This window comes from Electrophorus electricus, chromosome 14 (assembly GCF_013358815.1).
Source record: "Electrophorus electricus isolate fEleEle1 chromosome 14, fEleEle1.pri, whole genome shotgun sequence".
NCBI lineage: Eukaryota > Metazoa > Chordata > Actinopteri > Gymnotiformes > Gymnotidae > Electrophorus > Electrophorus electricus.
This window is the reverse complement of record NC_049548.1, coordinates 3,537,301-3,561,393: the sequence shown is the minus strand read 5'-3', so window position 1 is coordinate 3,561,393 and position 24,093 is coordinate 3,537,301. Positions and strand designations below refer to the sequence as shown.

The 24,093-nt window shown below is 41.6% G+C and overlaps 1 protein-coding gene across 1 annotated transcript; it reads right to left on the bottom strand.

Annotated features, from left to right (window-relative positions):
* Positions 1 to 1,997: 1,997 nt before the first annotated feature.
* On the bottom strand, positions 1,998 to 22,972 carry shisa9a (shisa family member 9a). The gene is made up of 4 exons (XM_027005963.2): positions 22,116 to 22,972; positions 21,182 to 21,288; positions 4,433 to 4,561; positions 1,998 to 2,475 (listed from the first exon to the last, which is right to left on the bottom strand). The coding sequence occupies exons 1-4, from the start codon at positions 22,622 to 22,624 to the stop codon at positions 2,075 to 2,077; spliced, it is 1,146 nt and encodes a 381-aa protein (XP_026861764.1). The 5' UTR covers positions 22,625 to 22,972; the 3' UTR covers positions 1,998 to 2,074.
* Between the last annotated feature and the right edge of the window lie 1,121 nt (positions 22,973 to 24,093).

Genomic DNA, 24,093 nt, shown 5'->3' with positions numbered 1-24,093 from the left:
TAATTCCAGCCACCTGTTTTAGAAGTGAAAGAGTACCAGCTGAGGATCGGATTGGCTGCCTCGCTCGAGCTCCAAGAGCCCGAATCGAATCAACCCAAATCCCCCCCTTCCTTCAGGCCCTCTACAGGGAGCTCAGCTCAGCTAGTGAAGATGAAGCAATCGAGGGCCGCTTCTTGTCCTAGCAAAAAAACAAAATATGATTCCGCACTTTGGCATCACAAAGAGTTACATTTAAGAATGTGCGGTGAACCGGAGTGTCTGGAAAACAAATCTATCCCGTTGTGTACTCTGTGTACTTTACTATAGTTACAGTTTATATATATATATATATATATGGGATGCAAAGAGGGAGTACAGCAGCAAGAGAAATAAACCATCAGGTGTAAGTGAGGCAAGTAGAAAAATGTCTTTTTTGTTTAACTGGTGATGTGCAGGCTGGGTACTAAGGAACAGAAGAAACAAATATATGAATTTGATCTGGATGCGAGACTGGTGTTATTCCATCTGATCTGCTAACCCTGGGCTTCCTGTGTTCTGTGCTGATAGCTCCTGCTTTACTCATTGCTAGTTTAATTCAACTGAACCCAGTAGTTTGTCATGGAAATTCTCCCCTGTTTCATCAGCAACTTCTCTTTGACAGTGCAGGCAGCAATGGAAAAAATGTATATTATGAAGAGAATGAAGAAAGAAATCCTTATTTTATTCCAATATTATAACTTGATTTTGTAAGATACTGTTATTTTCAGAACAACCACATCCATTATACTGTGATGCAGTAGCAGAAAACAGTTTTTATCCGCAATGTACAACTGAGTGAAAAAGACAAATAGATAATAAAATTACACAACTTCAACAAGCTAATTCTTGGCACAATGTACTGTATCATTTGCATACATATACTGGCAACAGTATAAATATATATACTTTGAGAATCATTTTCACCAGAATGTCTGAAAAAATAATGTTCCTTCAATACTAAACACTACTGAACAAAAAATGATAAAACCCTGTGGTGGCAACTGAGCTGCAAAACATCTACTGTCGTGAAGAAACACTAGACAAGTATTTCAACATGCTCTTATGCGTTCAAGAAGATACAACAAAACACATAAGAAATGAACGTTAAATATTCCAAAGGGAGGTCAAACACTTGTTTCCAAAGATCAAGAGCTAACAGGCACAATTTCTAGCAGAGTGACCATGTTCTTTAACAGTGCCCATCACTACTCCACACCCCACCCGTTACCTGCCAGTGCTACCTCATGGTACTGTGACAAATCCACTAGAAATGGCCTCCTTACGAGATTATACTAACTCTTGAGAACAGAAACGTCATTTTGTGAAGCTGGTTACATGGCAGAGATTTTGGAGAATAACTGAATTAAATGACAGCGTTTGTGAAGTGAGCATGAAAGGTACAGCCCTAAAATACACCCCATTACATGACGCTTGTTCACTGGTGATTCCTTCCTCATGATTTTCAATGGTGTCTTCAAAATAAGGCATCTGCCACCAAATCAGAAACAGTAGAAGTTGAGGGAAGAGCCTTCTAAAGACATCATGTACATCACAAAGCTCTGATACTGCAGGACTCCTGGTTACATCTTACACACTCCAGACCAGCCCTCGGATCTTTGGGCTCACTACCGCAGTGCATTTTATTCCTTTTAAGAGTCAACACTTTATAATCAATCTTGGTGTTTCGGTGTGTTAGACTGTATTTATTGCTTGTTTACTTTGACTCTTTTCTTGTTCCCTTTGTTTAAAATTCTTTATCACCGTCACCGATTGAACACGAACACATTGTAATGGATCTATGCTATAGTGAACATTTCACGGAAACAATGGAATTTGCCAGGTATCACAGTCAGCTAATACGGCGAGGTCTCTAAAAGCCTACTGACCACCTGTCTCGTGCTCGGCCAATCACGGCGTGACTGGCTCGTCTCTGCAGTTGGGCCTCCATTCCAAAAGGGGGCAGAGTGATGCTTTCTGTCAGGATAGTGATCGTTCCCCGCCTCTCTCCTGCTCCGACCGGAGGCTGACGAGCCCTGCGAAGGCGTGACCGTAAACCTCACACGGTCACTTCCGTCTTGCTGTTGGTCACGAAGTAGGGCTGCGTGGGCAGGTAGTGGTGGCTACGAGCAGGGTTGAGCTGGTTCATCTGGCCCACGGCGCACGGTTTCTTCGGCCCGTAGCTCTTGCGGCGGCCCAGCGTCTCCGTGGCATCCCAGCCCCTCAGCATGCCCGTGGTGGCGATGGTGTTGGAGCTGTAGGCCACGTGGTGCGGCACGTGGCTCTTGACGGCCTTGGGTTTCTGTCCATTCTGCTTGGGGCAGGGGAGCTCGGTGACGTAGGAGGCAGTCGGCTCCACGTGCTCCACCCGCATCGTGTGGAGCGGCAGGCTGCCTTTAGCTGCCATCTCAGTCAAGTGGTGGTGCTGCTTATTGTAGAAGTCACCATTGGCCTTCGCCGCTGACAGCGAAACAGAAGAGAAAAATTAATGATTCGAAGAGAAATTAAATTGCAATTTGTCTTACTTGGTCTTTCTTTAAATAATAATTTTGCTTGTAAAAACTGGTCATGCTGTGTATCTTAATAAACCACCTTCTGCTATTTAATAGTGGTTATAGAGGAAGGTTATATTTACACCCCCTAACAGATTATCATATATTATCATATATAATATATATTGTGATGACAATATCAACAATAACAACAACAATGTCGATGGTATTATCATTATTCTCAATCTTTGTCAGTTAGGTTTTTGTCCATCCATGGGTTTTCTAGTTGATGTGTTTTTTTTGTTTTTTTTAACTGAGTTGAGATATGAACTGTTCATTGAAACAAATAAACTCCATCTATTAGTCATGCAGCAGCAAGAATGGTTGTCTTCTGTTAGCTTGCCTGGTGAGGCAACCTAGACAGAACAGGAGCGTTACATTCTTATGGAGCAAATGATCATTGATCTATGGTTGTGCTGTCTGCACGTCCCAGCAGTATGGCGGGCCGTCCAGGGCTCACCCGGCCGTCCCAGAGGGCTTGAATGTTCTCACTGGCATTTGTTTATCAAATGTCTTCTTCTGACCTTTAATCTGTCATGCAGTTCATTGAGAGGAAGCCCCTGTGTGGAACCACTGGGACTGTCACTGAACTAATGGGATGCTTCAGTCATTTATAAAAGTCCTCAATAAAATTTGTTTCCAGGGGGATTTCAAACACGATCTTGTTGATCTTTTTAACACCTTTTCGATCAGCTACATGAATGATAGGTTAACCGCAAAAGGGTCTACGCTAATATACCGCAGACCAGCATGTTACTAGCAGTGAGTATGATGTGAGTATAATGTCATAAAATTAATGGCTCATCAGGGTCTGGCAAGTGTGAGCCAGGAAGTCAGTGTCTTTTTGCTTGATTGACGTCCACCCTTGAATCGTTACTCTTAAACCCAGAGTGCCAGTTATCCTCATGTGACTTTCTCAGACTAGGCTTCATAGCCGATTACTTTAGCGTCCTTGAAGATAAATTTCCCACACATACTGAGTTTGGTGTGTGTTGCGATGATAAATCTTGTGTATTGCTCGTCAGATCCTGTTCCCCTGGCCGTACATATTGCGCTCAATCAACCATCACACCAGTTAGTCTTGGTGTTCAAGAGCATATGTTTGGCTCAGCTATAATAAGGCAGAATCTTTGATTTTGAAACCCCTGTTTCTAGATGGAGTTTGCAATTACATCACTGCTCCCAGTGAGTCAGTTTCAACTTTGCTCAGGGTAGCTCTGCATCTGACTTGTGGTAGGCTTACACAATTGATCTACAGTGCAGGACAACAGGGCAACTCCTACTGTTGCCATTATTGTTTATGTGCAGGGCACTGTGCTGAACTGTGAGCAGAGAACACAACCAACTGGGTATCAAGCTGAGGTATGGACTGTGTAGAATGGCACGTGTTTGCTACAGACGTATGAAAGGTAATTGGCCAGAGATTTGTTCACATAAAAGGGAGATAGGCTATCCAAATATCTCTGGGGCGGATTTCCTGGCGTGTTGCTTTATTAGTTAGTGCCACATCTCCATGTCCAGGAGAAATCCAATACCGTGACCTTAGAGGCGCATTCGAGGGACAGGGAATATAACTATTGATCGGAAACTGTGGTTTATCAGTTCTCCAGCTCTCAGCCTGTGGTTTTGGCTCCTTTGGGAATTTACAGGAGAAGGCAATTAAATAAAAAAGAAATAACAGTGACTCCATGGAGTCTGTTCTGCTTTTCTGGACTACGTCTAGGTGTGTCACTCATAACAAGGGGAAATTAGACCTTCGTGCCGTCCTTGTAGGAGATGGGGAACGCGCCCGCGACGGCGCGAGTAAACGCATTCTCTTTATCCCAGCTCCTTTTTTGAAGAGTGTAACTGTATCTCGGTCTTACCCACAGCCTTCAGCGTGGCGTATTTGTTGAGTTCTTTGCTGGTCTGTTGCTGCTGCTCGTAGACGTGGGCCAGCTGACTCAGGGCAGGGTAGGGCCGTGCCTGGCCCACGCTGTGAATCTGGGGCACCTCTGACAGCGACAAAAGGAAACAAAAGCCAAGGAGGTTAGACACTTGCATTGTTCCAGGACACAGCTATGGAAGAGCAGTTTGCCTCCACTAGGAATATCGATTTGGGTCCATCCTGGAGGTTCTTTTTTATCTGTGGGCTACTGTGGCAGAGCAGAGGCTTTAGATAAAGACGGAAGGACAGCGTGAGCAAGGAGTAATCAAGCAAGAGCCTCCCGAACTTTGAACCACCGTTTCTACACCAATCAGAGAGAAAAGGGTCTGCATGCCAGGCACCTCTAAATGCTAAAAAAATGGGAAAAACCGCTGGGTGTACGCTCACTCCACCAGCGCCCGAGCGACCAGCGCATGTACGTGGTCGATGTTCACCCTCACCTCCCTCCAGCTGTTCGAGACGGAGTGTCAGTGCGCAAACGCTGACAAAGGAGCCATAACCTGCCCGCCGTGGCTGTCAGCGAGCTACTCCTGTTGTGACTAATTAATCACTTAGCCTTGCTGCAGGGTTGCTGACACACGTCGGCGCCGAGCACCATGCAATGAGTCACGCAGCAGCAGCCAAGCTGCTGAGCGACCACGCAGGTCTGCAGCGGCGCTGTGCTGGCCTTCCAGGAGTAAACAAAGGCAGCAAGGTTCAGTGGACTCGCATGAAAGTTGTCATCAAAATAAATGGCTGTTCCCATCTCTCCCCTTAGCACTTTCAGCACACGTCACTGAGTCATTAACCACAGATGCAACTGAACCAGAAACTGTGCAAAATAAGATGTTATAATATTGAAAGAATCGTTTAAAAAAAATGCTGGAAATGTGATTTTTCTTTCTTTGTGTTAAATCTCCCTTTTCCTCACAGTCTTCCCATTCCTATCAAACACTGATATACACTTTGTTTATGTGATTTGTTCATTCCCCTTATGTAATGTGCATTTGATAACGGCTGCACAGAAACGAGGACAACGTTGTACTGTTTGAAGGGAAGGGATGAAAAAACTGAACTGGAATTATTTATATTTTACATAATTATTGAATTATACTTATTCCTGTTTTTAATATTAAAATTTAATAACTGTGAAAGTAATTCATTTTAATTAACAAAGTGTCAATTTTAAATAAAATATTGAATAGTGGATTCGATTATTTAAAATTCCAGTGTAAAGATTCAAACGTAAAACATTTATTTCAAGTTCAATTTTGCAAATAGGTTGCAAAAGTAAACAAGGACAAAGGTCAGGAGTTCAGCTTCTTGGCTGAAACTGAACTTGCTACTGACCTCCTAACTATGGCAGGACAGGCAGCATGTCCTACCAAGAGCTTTTACCATCTTGCCAAAAGTTTCAATAACATGTGCATAAAGAAAAGGAACTTCTTGACAAAACTAGAAAAATGTGCACACAGGTGTTTTGATGAAGTCAAAGCAGCTTTCTAATTGGATTGATTAGCCAATTAGATTACTTAGATTACTTGTCTTTTTTTCTGCATCTTTTCTAGACACCGAAATTGATAATCTACCCATTCGGAGTATAGAATTTTAAACAGCTGGATTCGCTCCTAAATATTTCAAAACATGCAATTCGCAATTCCTTAATCCAAATGAATTACTTTTATAGGGAACACAATTAATTTGATTAAAATTCACACCCATATTCCTATCAAATATTATTAATGTACTCCAGTTAATTTTTACTTTTTTATTCTCATGTTACGTGACCTTAAGCCTTCTCAGATCTGTGGATTTCCTCGTCACTTCAGACCACATCTCTACTGCAGAGAAGTGATTTTCAAGCCTGCGTGTTTTTATCCTTCCTCGACTTCAAAGAATGCAGCTCCTGTCCTGCCTCCAGAAGGCTTCCAGTAGTCCACAGACTCCGCCTCCTATCGCTCTGCCCCATGTTGGATTTGGAGAAATATGTGAGGTACGCCAGCCAAGAATAACGATACAAACCAAAGCCAGTGAACCGAAATGAACTGTGATGGTATTTTGCGTGATCAAGAGAGACAGGATGGCATCAGTAACCTCAAAATTTTTTCTTAGACGCTTTTGCTTCGGACCAGATCACTTCTGTTAAATGTGCATGCTGTTCACTCCGCTCACCACAGATTTCTCAGCCTACTCGCTTGAAAATTTGACAAAAGTAGCATGCAAGTGGGAGTGATCCTGTGCTTGGTTCTGCTCGGGTGTGAGTGGGAATATCAGAGTTTGCTTTGCTTTGTGCTTGGTGCTGACTCATCTCTACAGGGAGAACCTCCTCCCAAACTATTCAGCTGCAAATTGCTTTTACACTATCTTATCCTCACGCTATCTCTCTCGTCATGGCAACACATCTGTTTGCGTTCCATTTGTGATGCGAGGAGCCTGCCTCTCACATGGTGTCCACCACCCACATGCTAAGGAAGTGGTGTTTGCAATCGATGGGAGTGTGATGCTTATTCATGTGTCTAGAAATAAACCTGTTTGTGTCAGACTGCAGAGTGGGGAAACCATGTGTGCTTGGAGAATTAATGAGCAGTTCTCAGTTAAACACACAAGACAAAGACATTAAGCATTCTCCGTTTGGCTAATTGGCAAGCGTAGAAGGTCTCCGTGTTTGCAGTCCAGCATAATTTGTCAGAGAAACGGCATTAGCAATAGAAGGAGAGAATGCAAATGTAAACATTGCCTTGTGTATACTGCTGACTCACATTGCCTAACTGAGAGTTTGATGTTGGAAAATGGTTGAAAATGGGGCAAAGTGCAGGTCCCCCTCCGAGTTCAGAAATGCGATAGTCCAACGTGGCTGGCATTTGAGATGCCACCCCCATGCCAGACGGGCTGCCCTCTCACAAAGACCAGAGCCCATCGGCCCTTGGGACGGTCAAAGTTCTGTGGTTTGGACATGGCTAGGTCACAGCAGGAGCTCAGCTGCACACTCTGCACATGGAGAATGCACCAAAACCGAAGCTCAAGTGCACGACCTCTGACCTTCGGTTTGGCTCAACGGCACAATGCAGTGTAACTTAATGACTTTGGATTGAATTTGTGCACATATCTAATGCTAACAGCCTACACGGTATCCGGTCTTCTAGAAGGCGAGAGATTGGCCAGACTGGTCTTACAAACACTAGTGTCCACATAATCAGCTTCATATGTTCATCTGTTCGTTATGCTCATTCCTGCTCATTACTCATGCAGAATATTAGATATCCTGAGACTTGAAAAAACACCTTCTGTACAAAACAAACCCATCCAGTTTATTCAACCTACTGACAATGTAGCGTTGTGCTGAAATTTAGGAGAGAGTGTTAAACCAAAGGCGATGAGATGTCATATATGACAAGGAGAAAATTCAATTGACCAGGTATTTTCAGGTCTCAAATATGAACCTTTTGAAGAGGACAAAATAGATGGCTGTCTTCGGTTAGGCTTTGACAGCTAACAAATTGTTTGTTATTACCAAGCTATTGAAACAGTGAGCATCACAGCAGTGTTTTTCTGACATCCAAAAATACAGAGCAGTGAGAAAGACAGAATAATGCAACGGAATAAATGGCAGGCTTATGGCACCAAGTTATCTAGAGGACCCATTTATCACAGCAGACATGCCCCAGAATCCCTTGTGCACGCAGATTATTGGCCATCAGGTTTTCTAAAGAGACTTTGATGACGTGCAGAGAACTGCACATGACACTGAATTTTAAAATCAAAAGTTAGACTACTTGAAAGTGACAGCTTTGGGGCAGGTGGGCTGAAATTATTTTCATTTCCATTGCAATTCCTCTCTGACAGCACAATCATTCAGGCTGCCAAATGAACATGCTGTATGCTCCAATTAACAGCACATCTGAACGAAGACTGACAAATGGTTATTCTTATCACATTTTAAAATGACAAAACAATACACGAGATATATTTGTATTTAAAATGTAGGTAGATAAGCCTATTTATTAAAATATGTGTATATGTATTTAAGGCCAGAATGTACATTCACATAAAGGGGTGTGTGTGTGTGTGTGTGTGCACGTGTGTGTGCATGTGTGTGTGTGTGTATGTGTGTGCATGCGCGTGCATGCATGCATGTGTCGGGGGGGGGGGTGGCCGAATAATTAAATCTGAGTTTAAATGCTGCATCCCCCATCTCTTGGAAGGACTGTGCTGAATAAATAACAACAACAGCATTACTTAATGCAAGCGCAGGTAGTGAGTGCAAATTCCCAGCGAGACTGACGTATGCTGACAGAGTAGTGTTCTCTCCTAACTCATAACCCTGTTTCCTTTCCACCAACTACCTTGTTAAATCTTTATTGGCCTGGAAGAGAGGCCTTTATTAGATATACCGTCTTGAGGTATGTGTGCATGTTTTCCAGGTAGTATCTGGGTCATCAGCCCTTTGTGTGTTTGAAACAGGAGAAAAACACCACACTCTAACCTGCTCTTATCTATTCTGGACAGGTCTGTTTTGACAAGCGTGCACTGCATGTTAGTAATTTAATACCATATAATGACGTAAATACTTCAGACTTAATGCTGACAATATTTTTAATGGCTCAAACAGAGTTCAAACTAAATACTCTTCCAGTCCAGGAACCACTTGATTCAAGAGGCCAGCCACCAACTGAGCGGAACAGGACACGTGCAATGTGCCCTGTTCCCATTTCAGATGCTGATTTGCAAAACGTCACCTCTTTGATATGAGCGATCCATCAAGCCTGGCTGGACTACTGGATGGATGTGGCTCACGACTTCATCCCTTCATCCTCATCCTCTTCCCAGAGGTGAGGAAAAGATCATCAAATCACTCACTCAGCACTGTTTGCTCAGGATCCTGGAGAGCCAAAAACCAAGACAAATGGATTGGTCGTGAATATTTCAAGCCCTAAAGCGTACTGGTTTTGTCTCCCCCTGTGATTGTCCATCAGCCCGGGGAACACATCATCTCTGTGCGGTGTAGCTCCGTGTCTGTTGCTCCTAACCAAACACGCCCTGCCTTGCTTCTGCTTCTGTCTGAGCGCCCACGGCCACCAGAAGGATCACAGGGTGAGGTTAAATATATCAAGGTTGCCACAAAAGCAGACAGAGAGCAAGTCAACACTGTGGCCATGAGACACCTCTCCACTGGCTTATTAAAGATGCAAGGGAGTATTTCGGGGAGCTCTGTATCCCGGGGGATAGCGGTGTGAGAAGGGCATCGGTGCCCACCGCTGCTTTCCATTCCACATCGTGCAGGACTTTTCTGCTCATGACTGCCACTCATGGTCCTGACATTACAGAAACGCAGGCGATGAGGGAGGCTCCAAAGTCATTCCGATTGCACAGTGACGAGCGTCGCCTCCTCTGAGACCCCTGTGGCCTGCCGTCACGTAGGTCTGCCTGTGCTGCTCCCTTCTTTACATCAGAGCCTAAACCCATAGTCAGATAAGCACAAGGACTTTTTAAGATTGATAATGAAATTTAAAGAATGCATCTAAAGGCATGGCATGACCAATTTATTTCTAAAGCACTTTTCATACACAGGGTGTGACGTTTGGCCCCTCCTAGCATCCTTATCATGGTTACCCTGTCTCGTGTATTTGGTTTGCTTCCGCGTTTCATTTTCTCTGCCTTTCATTTGTAGCGCCTGTGAATTGTTAGTTCTTATTGGTACTTATACTTAAACTGTCTTGTTCCCTGTGTGTTTGCTGATCATTGTGTTACGTTCTAGCTGCTGTTTGTGTGAATCCTAACCTATGTGTGTTATTCCAAGCCTCGTTTTTTGTCCGTTTGTTATCGCTAGTGTTAGTTATTTGGTCTTATCATTGCTTGTGTCTTTGTTATAGCCTGCTACCCAATTTTTTTTGTCACTGAGTGTTTTGTTTCATTTTGTTCGCTATGTATTCACGGATTCTTTGTATTGTCTCTATGACCCTGGACTGTTCCAATGATTAAGATTCTGAATTTTCCCCTAATAAATCTCGCTCTTCTCCGCATATGCGTCCACCTCCTAATGGCTCATTGTTACACAGTGGCAATTCAAAGTGCTTTACAAAGACATAATATAAGTAAATTAAAAAAATTAAGTGTATTACATCTATCACTTTGAGAGGATTTTTGGAAGATAAAAGACAAAAGGTTACATAAACAAATTATTTAAATAGAAAATATAATGATGCAATTAAAATAAATGAATAGAAAAAAATAAATCATAGAATAATAAAATTAACTAAAAGAAATAAAATACATTAAAAGACTAAAGTGCCATAATAATAATAACAGTGCTGCCAGAAAGTGCATAAGTACATATATACAGGAGCACAAGAGATTAGAAATGTTTTAATCTGGATTTGAAAACCTGCCACATTTTGGAGAACATCTTGGTTCATCTGAATGTTGGTTCCAGTTACGTGTACCATAAGAGCTAAATGCAGCTTTACCATGTCGTTTTGAGTTCTAGGCTCTACAAGCTGCCCTGTGTCCATGGATCATGGATTTTTTGTGCATGGACTTTTTGAGCATACCTGAAAAGTATTTCTGTGATTTATAATATACTTTCTGTGATTTATAATATAGTAATCTATAACTAACTGGAAGTCAGTGTAGAGATTTTAGCACTGGCGTAATGTGGTGTTTTCTTTGTCTTACTTAAAAGTCTCACAGCAGCAGTCTGAATAAGTCCAGTTAGGAGACAAGTACTAGAGTCAACCCTGCTGGAGTTAAAAGCATGCATGCATTTCTCTAGTGTTGTTGGGATATTCAGCCTTTAATGCCAGCTATGTTATTAAGATGACAGAAATGTTTTGGTGCTTGTTTTGATGCGGATACATTTACATTAACGTCATTTAGCAGACGCTCTTATCCAGAGTGACTTACAAAAGTGCTTTGTCATTTACTCATAGAATACATCCTAGCCAGTAGAGTAGGTTAGAGTCCAATATACCAATTATCTAGAATACTGTAGAAATACAGGGATCACAGCTGATGCTCTACCTTACACAATGATAAATGATAAGTGTATGCTCTACCTTAAACAATGATAAGTGTAATAAACAATAAGTAATTGAAATATTCCATGTCTTCCATCTGCATTTGAAGACTGCAAGGGACTCTTCTGTCTAGACAGTACGCAGAAGTTCATTGTACCATCTAGGAGCCGGGACAGAGAATTGTCTCGATGCTTGTCTTCCATGAGACTTGTAAGCATGGTATTTCAAGCCAAGCCGTACTTGAGGTTCGAAGTACTCGAGTTACGGATCGGGCTTTGACCACTGATATCATGTATGGAGGGGCTGGTCCATTTTTGCCTTTGTAGGCAAGGTTTTAAATCTGATTTGTGCAGCTACTGGAAGCCAATGAAGGGAACGCAGCAGTGGAGTGACGTGTGAACTTTGGAAGATTTAAGACCAGTCATGCTGCTGCACAAGTTGTAGAGGTTTGATGGCTCTTAGAGGAAGACCAACATGTAGCGAGTAGCACTAGTCTAGCTTTGAGATCAAAAGAGACTGCACAAGCACCTGGGTAGCTTCCTGCGAGAGAAAGGTCCAAAACCTTCATATGTTACAAAGGAGGAATCTGCAAGACCAGGTTAGATTAGAAACATGAGAACGACAACTGGTTGTCCAAAGTTATGCCCAGGCTACGGGCAGCTTCAGATAGTGATACCAGAGTTCTCGAAGGAAACTGTGAGGTCATGGTAAGGAATAGGAGTAACTGGGATGTGCAGAAGCTCAGTTAGTAAAGGCGAGATCTGAGTCTATTAAAACACCAAGAATGTTGACTGGGTCGTCCGTTTTTTGACTGGGTCATCACTAGTGTGATGGTGCCTCCCTGCCAGCCCCTCTATTTGCTGGTGGTAACGTCCATGTGGACTTTTGTTTACATTGTGCTTTTCTGTTGCACATGTTTTATATATTTTGGTCATATGCAGGTGCTGAGTCTCATTCTCCATGTCAGCTGTGTCTTCATGTAGATATGTTGTTCCGTTATAAGCCCTTTGTGTTCATATGGCCAGTTGTCGGTCATGAACACTACACTGGCTTTCTTTAGTTGTGCTTATTTGTGCACGCTTATGTTCAGGTTACTTTCATTAAACTCTTCAGTCGGAGACTTGCTTGCTTCCTACTTTTTTGCACTTTCTTTGCCCTTAACACCCAGATTCAAGATGTGCACTAAATTTAAGATGCTTCTCTCTGTTGCCAAATATCATAAACTCTTCTTTGTGTTCGTTTGACAGAAGTAAATTCTATCTCATCTAGTTATTTATATGTGCCAAATAGAGACAGAATGTGTATATTGGGCTGTGATCATCTGGAGAGGAAACCAGGTATATCTGTGTATCTGAATAACTGTGATAAGACATTTTGTTGTGTATATATATGGGGGATTCCACATGTTACAGCTATCCTATCGGATTCAAAACTGCCAATCCTAACTCCAGACTACTAAATAAGACCCAAACCAAGAGGACAGTTCCTGCCAATCCTACCCAATTTTCTAACCTGTCTAGAAGTCCTATGTGAGCTACAGCATCAAATGCAGCACTAATATCCAGTAATGCCAGGACTGACATTTTAACAGTCTGTCTTGTTCAAATTTCTATAGGTTAGTATGAATTCAGTCTCACTACTATGGTGGGTTCAGACACCCTGACATTAAAAGATTTGTTAGTTGATTGCATACTACTTTCTATGTTATCTTACATATGATAGGAAGATTTTAGTCAGGAGTTTCATTGTTAAGTATAGAAGACTCCAGAGTTTTATTTTTAAAGAGTTGCTTAGTGGAAGCTGTTTTAGTGATTTAGTGAATATATGCAATAAAAATGAGCCATTAAATACTTGCAGCAGATCAGCTGCCACAGAAATGAACATGATTTTAGGAAAGTCAGTTGGAAAAGTATGATGTCAACATGTATCAGCAAGTATTTTAAGGTCAGTCGTATTAAATTGTGAAATAAGAATCTGGTTGTTTTTGGTTGGTGATGAAGTTTTGTGTTATTATTTATGAGATATTGATGGTAAGTGCAATGTTTCTGATTTTATCACTGATATTTCATTACATGGAGGTTCTTTGCTTTGGGGGTTTGTGTGAATATTGAGTGTGAATATTGTTGTAATTCCTGTTAATGATCTAAGAGAGATGAGTATTTCTAGTCAAACGTAACTAAAAATAGAAAATAGATGTCACAGTGAATTTGGAGTTTGTTTTTTCTCCACTTAAAGCTCAGCATTCTTGCATTCACTTTTTTTACATGGTGTTTCTCCATGGAGCTTTCTGTGTGACCAAGGTCTTCTTAGTCTTTGCAACATCTATGACATTCAAAATGTTCCCTGTTGAAAAGATGGAGGAGTGCATAAACAGTATCTGCACTTGTGGATGGTGACAGAGCTACAGCACTCATAAACTGATCACGTGTACTCTCATTTATGTAACGTTTTTGAACAAAACCATCTGTTTGAGAGTCTAGAGAGATCAGTGTTTCAAAGCAAACACAATGATCAGAATGCCACATCCTTAGCAATGAAATTAGAAATGTTGAGGCCCTTAGTAATGACCAAATCCAGAGTGTGGCCCTTCATAGAGGTTCTCCAACATGCTGCAAAAGTATCAAATAAGGCAAAAAGTTATGTTTTAAACTGATGTTAAGAAGTCCCACCTTTGCACTGAAGGTACTGCGCTCTGTGCTGCCCCAGGGAGATGCAGGAAGAGGACGGGGTAGAAGACAGGGAGAGGTGCCCTGTGTTTCTGGGTAAAACCTCTGGGCTAGCTGTGATGGACTGAAATAACTGGTATGTCCCCTACACATACCAGTTCCGCCATCTTCTCTGAAAAGGCTAAATGTGGCGGAGAGAGTTTTGAGGGAGAGAGGGTGGAGGTTGAAGGGGTGTAGATTCTGGTGGTGGTTGCAGAAACCCTGATGGATAGTTCAGGTCATCGCGACTCATCGTGAGTCAGATAGTCCACCTGAATCATGTCACATGTCTCCTGCTCTCCTTCCTTCTCAGCTGTGATGTTTGAAGACCTGTCATCAGTGCAAAGTGCTGACGGGTTACAAAGTAAAAAAAAAAAAAAAAAAAAAGAAGATTGTCCCTAAAAATGTTATAGATTCATACAAAATATTTAAAGAATCATAACAGTTTTAAAGTAAAAACACACTGGAAACTGGAATTTAATTAATTAATTGTCAATGTTTTTCTCAAATGTATTCAGTACATAAAAATATTTTGCATTTTCACTCAAGTGTCCAGTAGAAATCGATCAGCGTGCAATCATGTGTGAAGAGTAAGAATAACAGGCCATGTTAAATCATAGGGGAGCTGTTTTCATGGCAGAGCTAGCAAATGCATTATGCATGTGTTCAGATTCACCTTCAAATACTGTACTACAGCAGTTCCCCCACAAATCTCACCAAATCTGTATGGTACAATATGTACAGTGGCCTTAGCGGTGTGTAAAACACTCCACTTTAAAGCGAGTGTGCCTCATTCACCCACAGAGATGTCTGAAATAACATATGGATCATGAAAAATCCACATTATTCATGTATTATGAGGACACAGAACAGATGGATGATCCGAAAGGTTTGTATGTTATACCCTGAAAGAGCAGCTGCCCTGTGTGGCATGTCAACCATCTGAACACTGTGTGTGCTCTCTTCTCTTTAAGGAGACCAGAAGCAGGCTGGAGGGCCAAAGCCACTGCGCCTTAGCAACGGTGCTCGAGAAACAGTTCTCCAAGGCAGAGGACCTCCTCTTGGAGACGGGTGAAAATTCTGCTGCCAAGACATGCTTTGCTTCTGAAGGAGTTTTTAAAAAGCCTAGCTCCCATATGGAGTACCAATATCCCCCCAGAGTGAAGCTCCTAGCTCTTTCAGCAGCTGAGTGCACATGAACCTTGCCTGCAGATATGAAGACATGCAGCTCACACATCAAAGCTGAACATTGAGGACAGAACCAGAGGGGTGTCCAGCACACCCATACTTCAGTCACAGGGCTGATTTTCTGTTTTTCTTTCTTTCTTTCTTTCTTTCTTTCTTTCTTTCTTTATGAAAGCATAAACACGTTTAGTGGTGAATGTTGGATTTTCATGTTACATTTTGTAAGATCGGATTTTTTTCTTGAAGATTTTACCACAAATCAGGTAATATTGTATATGCATGCTGTGTTGAAAAGAACATGTATCCCTTTTCCATAGGATCTCTCTCTCTCTCTCTCTCTCTCTCTCTCTCACACACACACACCCATCAGAAACTATTACCAGAATTGTTTCAAATGATTAATTATCAAGTCCATCCTGCTTAACACCTGTTATGCAATGAATGCCAACTATAGCCAGGGAAAAATGTCTGTTTATTTAAAAATGTGATTCTTGCTGCAGGTCTCTGGTTACAGCTCATAATATATTCTGACCTATACTCTTTCCTTGCTGTTAACAACTGGTGTAAGGTGTGAATCTTCAAACATAAACAAATCCACATGCTCCTCTTCAGCCACACCGAATCCATGTGCCACCGGCTTCAGCTTTTTTAACAAGGTCCAAATTCATTAATTCATTTCACTAATACTACACACAACTTGTATTTCCAGGGGTTGGTGTAGCATTATAACAACTGTGAGACCTGATATTATCTAAAGGTGAAATTTTGTTCACTTAAAGTGTTAGCTGAGCACACTGAGGACAGATATTATTCCAATTTCCATCATGTAAAATGATAAATGGTTGCACACTGCTAAGTGTTCTGCTGGAAATCCATTAACATGTCACTTTGTTCATAACTGAATGCTACACATAATGAATTATGCATAATTTTGGCCACAAAAAAGGTGATCTAAGGACTTAGGAATGTGTGTGTGTGTGTGTGTGTGTGTGTGTGTGTGTGTGTGTGTGTGTGTGTGTGTGTGTGTGTGCGCGTGTGTGTACTTGAGCACAAAGAGGGGCAAGATGCTCACTCCATTGTGTGGGAAGAGGAAAGAGACCAACAGGCTCTGGCCTCTGTAGAAGCGAAACAAATCTCTCTCACTCAGAAACCAAGTGATGCCTTTATGTACTATCGTTCATTAACTCCTGCATTGTAATATTACCTTTCTCCATTTTCACTCAGGTGTAAGGTGATTATCTTTAATGATGACCTCTGTTCTTGGTTCATTTTAAATGTGAAAGCAGTGACAGGTTTTGGCTTCCTGCTGGCATGAGAATGACATCGCTGCATCTGGCCCACTGATGCCTGTATTGATTCGCCTGGCCACCAGTGTTTGGCTGCATCAACCACTGAATCAGCATTATGTTTTCTTAACCTCCCTCCTGATTGTCATTTTCCTGATATTCGGCATTTGGATAGTAAAGTACTGTTTGAGCTAAATACTTATTTTCATCACAGTGTTTTGCTATGAGAAGGATACCATGTACTTAGCCACCTGGAAAAGTGCATTTGGTACGTCTGACATCATAATTTTTGCATCCGACTATGTGAAGGCCAAAATGGTATCATGCCTGACCTGGTATTGTACTAAGCACCAATGAAAGAGAATGAATACATAATGCATATCTGCTGAGTTCCACAGACACTGCCTGAGATCTACAGCGATATTTAAATGGTGCATTTGCATAATATGCTGGAGGAAAAAAAAAAAGGATATTTTAGGATAAAGGGCAAAAAACCTCCAGCCCTCCATTAACTTAAAGTTTTTCCACCATGATGGTGTGGCAGGAATAAGGCTTCTCTTTAGACCACTCCAGGGCTCAGAGGATGGATAACAGAAGTGCCTAGTTTGTACCTCACTAAGCATTGAGGACTGCCAGAGTTTCTGCATGCAGGCTTTAAATCAGTATCTTTAATATTTCTAAACAGGGATTTTATTTTCATGTGTAATTTTGTTCATTAAAGGTTTTTTTTTCTCTCTCTCCATATTTCCTCAGACCTTTTAGTACTTGCAATAAAAACAACAACAGTGTTTCTTATTGCGATAATGGACAACAGCCTTGTGTATATGAAATAAAATTAGCATTGGCATCTAGAATAGACCCGTACGTGCCCCCAGTTCAGTGACGCACATCAGATGGCCATGTGTCCCTTTCCCCCAACGTGTTGGCGGCCCAGGAGGAAGAGGGCTGCCAGCTTGTCCTGCGGGTGTGAAATCGGAGCCAGTTCTGCTCGGTGGAGCTCTCTGAAAACAGGGAGGCCATGCTGGCCCAAATACACTCCCGGCAGGGGGCACCTCTCACTGTAGCGTGGCCGCAGTGTTGGTGGCTGTGGTCAGGGAGCCAACAGAAATATGCTGCCTGCCTCAAGGAGCATGAACCATGGCCTAGTAATCGGGGTAGGATGGTGGATCAGGACAACAGGGGCCAATGTGTTGCCATGGACATACACATGGTGTTTTCACCCACAGCTAACAGCCTCAGAGCAGGGGAGAGAGAGAGAGAGAGAGAGAGAGAGAGAGAGAGAAAGAAAGAGAGAAAGAAGGGGAAGGAGGGAGGTTCTGCCTTGCAATGGATTATTTATAGAGTGTTATCATTGAGAAGCAAGAGCAGAACACATTGATTCTTTACAACAGAAAACTGAGAAAATGAGAACTCCTTTACAAAAGCTCAAGATTAAGGGGGATTTCTCACCATCAGGAATTACAGAGAGCATAATAGCACTTTAATCCGCCATTGTGGTTTTGTCCTCTTTCTCTGGACCTTTGGTTACGAATAATATGTCATATGTTAGCAATACATCCAACTTTTCCCACAGACTGACTTAAAAATGTACAGGAATAAAGCTGTCTGACCTTGCAATAGTTAAAACAGCAATAAGTTGTATATTATTAGGGATTACATAAAATCCTTGATTGAATCTTTGTTTTTTATATAGATGCAGTACAATACAGTCTGATATTCAGATTTAAATATAAATAACAATGTCACACAGGTGATCCAAATCTAGAAAATCAATATCTCTCCTAGTCAAGCAATAAGATATTTGTAATCAGTTCTGCATGTATTTAGTCCAGGCTATGCAACTACAGATGTATTGTATGAAGGCCTAGATGGTGATCTCTATGGAGATGGAAAGAATCTTTCATGTACAAGATTTTCCTTCATAATCAGTTTTCAGTTTTTCCGTAGGATCTCTGATTATCATTGTGGACTCATGAAGAGTCACATTGCTTTTAAATAGCACAGATATTCAACCTTTTTCTTGATAATGTCTACAAGGGGAAATGTGTAAACTTGTTAGAGACATTTGTTAGGCACAAAATTTGATGTTAAAGATTTACTTAGCATTTCATTACATACCAATCTGATTTTTTCAGAATAACACCAGAAAGATTGGTTAGCGTTCCTTGATTACCTATTAACATTTGATTTTGTTGACATGTTCCATTTAGCTTTCATTACCCTTGCTCAACCTCGTCCAGACACTGCATGCTGTCTGCGAGCCATGTGCTAGATCCCCTCCGCGGTCTTCCAGCACACGCTGCGTCTGCTGTTGCTCTTCCTCTAAATCGTTCATGTCAATTGCTCTCGTAACTCGATTAAGAACCAGCGGTTTTGTGGAGAAGGCCCAAGTCATTATACGTTATTTTACAGGTATGTTCTGCATCAGATTGATGTAATAAATAAACATTACCCCCATTTTTAACAAATGAAAGAGAGAAGTATATGTAAAGAGAGCAGCCACAGCTACTGCCAGAACACAAAAGCTCTTTATAAAGCAAAATCTGGAAAGCAACTTCCCTCTTCTTTTCTGGAAGTAATGCAATTCTCCAAACGCACGAGCATCATGCAGTCACATTGTAACTGTAACAGATTCATGCATTCAGGGAACACAAGCCACTGTCACACAAGGACATCCATACATCCTCCCACTCGTAGGCGTATTCGCCCCTGTGTCTGATCGCCCTGATTCCAGTTGCTGCCTGATTCTGGATGTCTGCTGGCATAAGGCTCTAATAAACAAAGGATAATAGATCCCCGCTGCTTCTTTGAGAAACTCCATTAAGGTAATTAGTTTGAGAAAAGGTATCTGAATGAATCCCTTGGACTCTCTCTCTGTGTGTGTGTGTGTGTGTGTGTGTGTGTGTGTGTGAGAGAGAGAGAGAGAGAGAGAGAGCGAGCATGAGTGCGGAAACAAAAAAGATTGCAACAAGAAAACATTTCCCAGGAACAGAATAAGTGGTTAGTTGTTCTTGCTGTTCGGTTTTATTTGATGGTATAAACATTTTAAGACATCTTTCTGTAAATTGTGCATTTCATTGCCATGACCCAAAAACAGAAAGATATTTAATCAAAAACTGGGAGAATCAGAAGATCAAAATGGACATAAGCATGAAAAGAGGGACTCGCACTCACTTGCACGTTAACGTTGAGATCATTACATCAAATTACCAAGCCATTAAAAGACAATTATTTTAAACTTTCTTTCCCCCGATTTTCAGTTCAAGTGCTTTATTGTCATCCACGGGGTCTGTGAGCGCTATTCAGTGCAGCTCAGAGGAACAGGTCAGAGCTCAGGGAACTAAGACAAAAGCTCATGATTATACCCAGGTCTGGCGATTAGCATGAGGGAAGACCAGCCTCCACATTCTTCATCATCTCATAAAAGCTGGCAGAAAACATTTTGCCTTTTCCCTTGACTTTCACCATAGGCCTAAGGAGAAAAACATAAGTGTAGGAACTATATCAAGGCTGTTTGTAGCTGGAGTGAAACACAACATAATTAATTAAGCAATTCACTGGGTGAACTAACTGAGAGCCTTCAGGAAAAAATTCCAATTGCCTTAATAACCTACAGATAATCCAGAAGCTGTAGCCTCAACTAAACTACACCAGCACTGGCAATTCCGGTAAATAAATGCAAACCATAACATAACATTCAGGTAACCCCGGTAACCAGGGTAAAGTGCATTAAACTCATTAGAGGTTCAACACATTTTAATTAATAAAGGCAAAGACTATGTGAGATGGAATCTGTACAAGTATGCTTTTACACTGTAGTTATGGAAGTGACACAAGGGCTAGGATTACAGAATGATCCATGCATACAGATTTTAAAAAATGGTCTTAGCCACTGTTTGTTAAATTTAAGAGTGCAATGTCTGCAGCATACACTGCTGCTTGGAGTAGCACTGGGTATTATCTCCGTGCTAAATTGTGAAGGAAAGACCCCTGGCAACAGACTTGCCTTCTCAGTGTAAAGCAAAATGGATCCTCTGAGCATGATATTTGAATCTCTACTGCGCTTTGGGTCATTCCCACACATCTATGTTTAGGGAGCTGATTACCACACAGTAGAGCAATGTAATCACCAGAAATGGATTATAGATTTAGGTGCTTAAACACTCCAGATGAAACCTTGCACGTTGAGCTGTTTGATCCCAGTATTATAAATAGATGGCTTTCACAAACAGGGAGCTTTGTTTCTTGTGTCGAAAACAAGGATTTCTCATTGTACACTATGAGAGAACTGTCCATTTTGCACAACCAAAGTTGCACCAAAAGTCCCAATATTGAAAAGTGGGAACATTGTACCTGTAGCCTAACACGTATATTGTTCTGTAGCCTCTAAATGTGGCTGAGCATAGAGGTTAAAAAATTCTACCCGCTTAAAATGCAGTTGCGTGCTGCTGGCTCATCCTTCGGCACGGCTGCCGAAAACGTCACGGATAAAACACAAAGCAACTCCAGAGTGACTTACGCATAGTGTTCGCCCTCGCTTGCACGTTGTCATAGTGCTGTGCATGCATTCCGATGGCTTCTTCGTGTTCAGCTTGGCACGCGCCCTGCATCACGCTTGCTACAGCTCTGTGGCAAGGGAAAAGATTTCACTTTAATAAACAACAGGTTACATCTGGAAACAGGCTTCGAAAACACCCGTGTTTGCATCACGATAGGTCACGCATTTAGACTGTGCCCAAGTGATCAGAGCTTTATTTCAGCACAACATGCGTAGCGTTCTCTGTGATCAGTTCAAGGCTGCCAGGGCGCTGAGCGCGCTGCCGGGCCGTCGTCGCTGTCCATGGTGCTGTATTTTTGAACATATAGGAGTGGTAGCTTTATTTACACTACCTGCACGCGGTGGGTTGTGCTTTTCTTATCGCAGCACGGAACACGAGACACAGCAGTTAGTGCGTAAAGGAGTTGACTGCGTGGAAAGCAAAATGGTTGCTACGGTCACGGTACTGATGTTTAGTTTTTGTAGGATAAGGAACTTACTTTCTCAAGAGCTAAATAAAAGCACGCAATGAGAATTACAGTAGCCTTGAAGTAGCCTTATGTTTATGTATATGTTTATTGTATTTCAAATAACCAGTTCCCTGCTATGAGTTGGAGTCTTTCTACATATTTATGTTTGCATATAAGCCCGCAACCACGACCGATGAAGAACTCCTAAATGCACATTGATTGAAAACAGCGTTCAAATTGAGGCTCTCAACCTGCAGTGTCATTTCAGACGCAGTATGCCAACAATAGCTTGTCAATTTCCGATGTCTTTTTTTCAGTTAATGTAGGTTATTTCGACGTATCTGAGAATGCCTTGTTGCAGTATTTGTAACACAAAATTAGAATGATTTTTTTTTCTCCATAAGTGATAAAAAAAAAAAACAACGCACAAAAAACTTGCAACCTACCGAGACATGTTTTCTCTGTGGGGTCGTTGAGCTTTTTCTAGTCCAAGTTTTGTAAATATCCCAACTAGTGCCATGATAGCCACGACTCCGCAAATTACATACACGATTAAATTAGTTTTATCCCTTGTTGGGTCGTGTCTTGGGTCAGTTTTCTTATACGGCGTTTGACCTTTTAACCATACAGGGGTATCGTAATTCTTACACGTGCTTTGATCCAAACGAGAGTTTTTATAAGCACAGCAAAATCGGAAGCCACAGGTGCCGCAACAGTACAAATAATTGCCTGTTTGGCAAACAAACGGTGGATCCCACTGGCCCATTACGTCGTAGTATCCCCGACATTCGTCCTGTGTGTGCGGACTTTCGGAAACGCCGTTCTCCCTGGACCCGTTAGTTCCCGACAGCATAAAAAAGCCCTCGAGCTGCTGTTCGGGTTCACCGTCCGCTTTGCACACCAGCACCATAACTTTGACCAACAAGTACTCTAAAAGCAAAACTGTCCATCTCATTCTGTTGTCTCCTTCTTCTGAACGACAAACTGGAAAAGAGAGGAGTTGTTGCTAGCAGTTGTACGATAACATAAATCCAAGTATGAAAATATAGCCATACGGGGTGGTTATCATTTTCAACGATTCTTTTTTTTCCCCCGCGTGTGGCGAATAATCAGGGTTTTTTTCTCCAAATGCACTATAAAGGCCACTCTAACAGTGGGCGTCTCTTCACTCGAAGCGCACTCAAGGTTGTGTTGATTCTCTGTACCTCACGCCGTTCCAGCGCAGTGCAACAAAGATCTGAGTGATGCTAGAGGAGATGTGATGAGCCTCAGCGCAGAAGCAAAACTGTGCGCACCAGCGGATCCCAACGCGTCACATTGAGTAATAAAAAGGAGAGAGACAGAGAATCTGGTGGACAGTGAGAGGAGAGGAGGGGAGGGCGAGATTAAACAACACCGCGCGCCTCGTAAAGCTGAATTTCCTCAAATTTATGACCATACCTTTTGTACCCAACTATTAAGTCTTATGCAAAGAAGCTTGGGATTTTGGAATACATATGTGAAACTCACAGAACAAAAACAAAATGAACACGATGACTGTTCCACAATGTTTTCCATATATCATCCATTCATACATTTGTTCACGATAGCATTCCATTGATCTCTTTGTGTAAAAGGCCTACACAAATAGTTCTTCAGCTCCCTAGGCACAGCGAAATGAGCATCGCCAAGTCCTGTTGTTATCCGCCCACACGTACACCGTCCTCATTTAAGATGTTCATTACCACCACTGCAGGTACCTTCCTGAGACACATACTGCTAATGTTGAGAGTGGGTATGTCTTCTATACGGATCTTCTATGCATTTTCTAATAATGAAATTGATTTTAACAGAAGACAGTGTGTGTTATTACTAAATAGCTTCCTATTTTCTGATTCTGCCAATAGTATGTTTTGGTACTTAATTGAAGTAATGCTAAAACAGAAAACAATACAGCAATACAGACCAGAGGACTGAATTGTGCAACTAAGTAAGCCACTCTTTCATCCATAACTACAGCAAAAAATGCAGTGAATTTTTAAAATCATTTTAAAAATAAATTCTAATTTAGACTAATATGATAACACACTGAAAACCATCTTAAGTGTTTTTTTTTTTTTTTAAAGAGACAATTTTCACTTTTCACTTACTTACCTGGCCTTAGTAATATTTTAATCCTCTTTAATCTCACTGTTGTTTTTGGAACTCATTTATAATATCCACCTTTCTCATCTTCGGGATTATCTAGGTATCTGTGGCACTGCATTATCCTGGATTAGGTCTGCCCATAACTACAGATAGTACCTTATTTTCATAGGCAGACACAAATCAAATGCCACTGCTTTCTCTCAGGGTATTCTACATGGATCTGTACTGGGCCCTTTGCTATTCTTTATCTATATTCTCACTCTTGGTGCTATTATTTGTCAACATGTTTTGCAATTT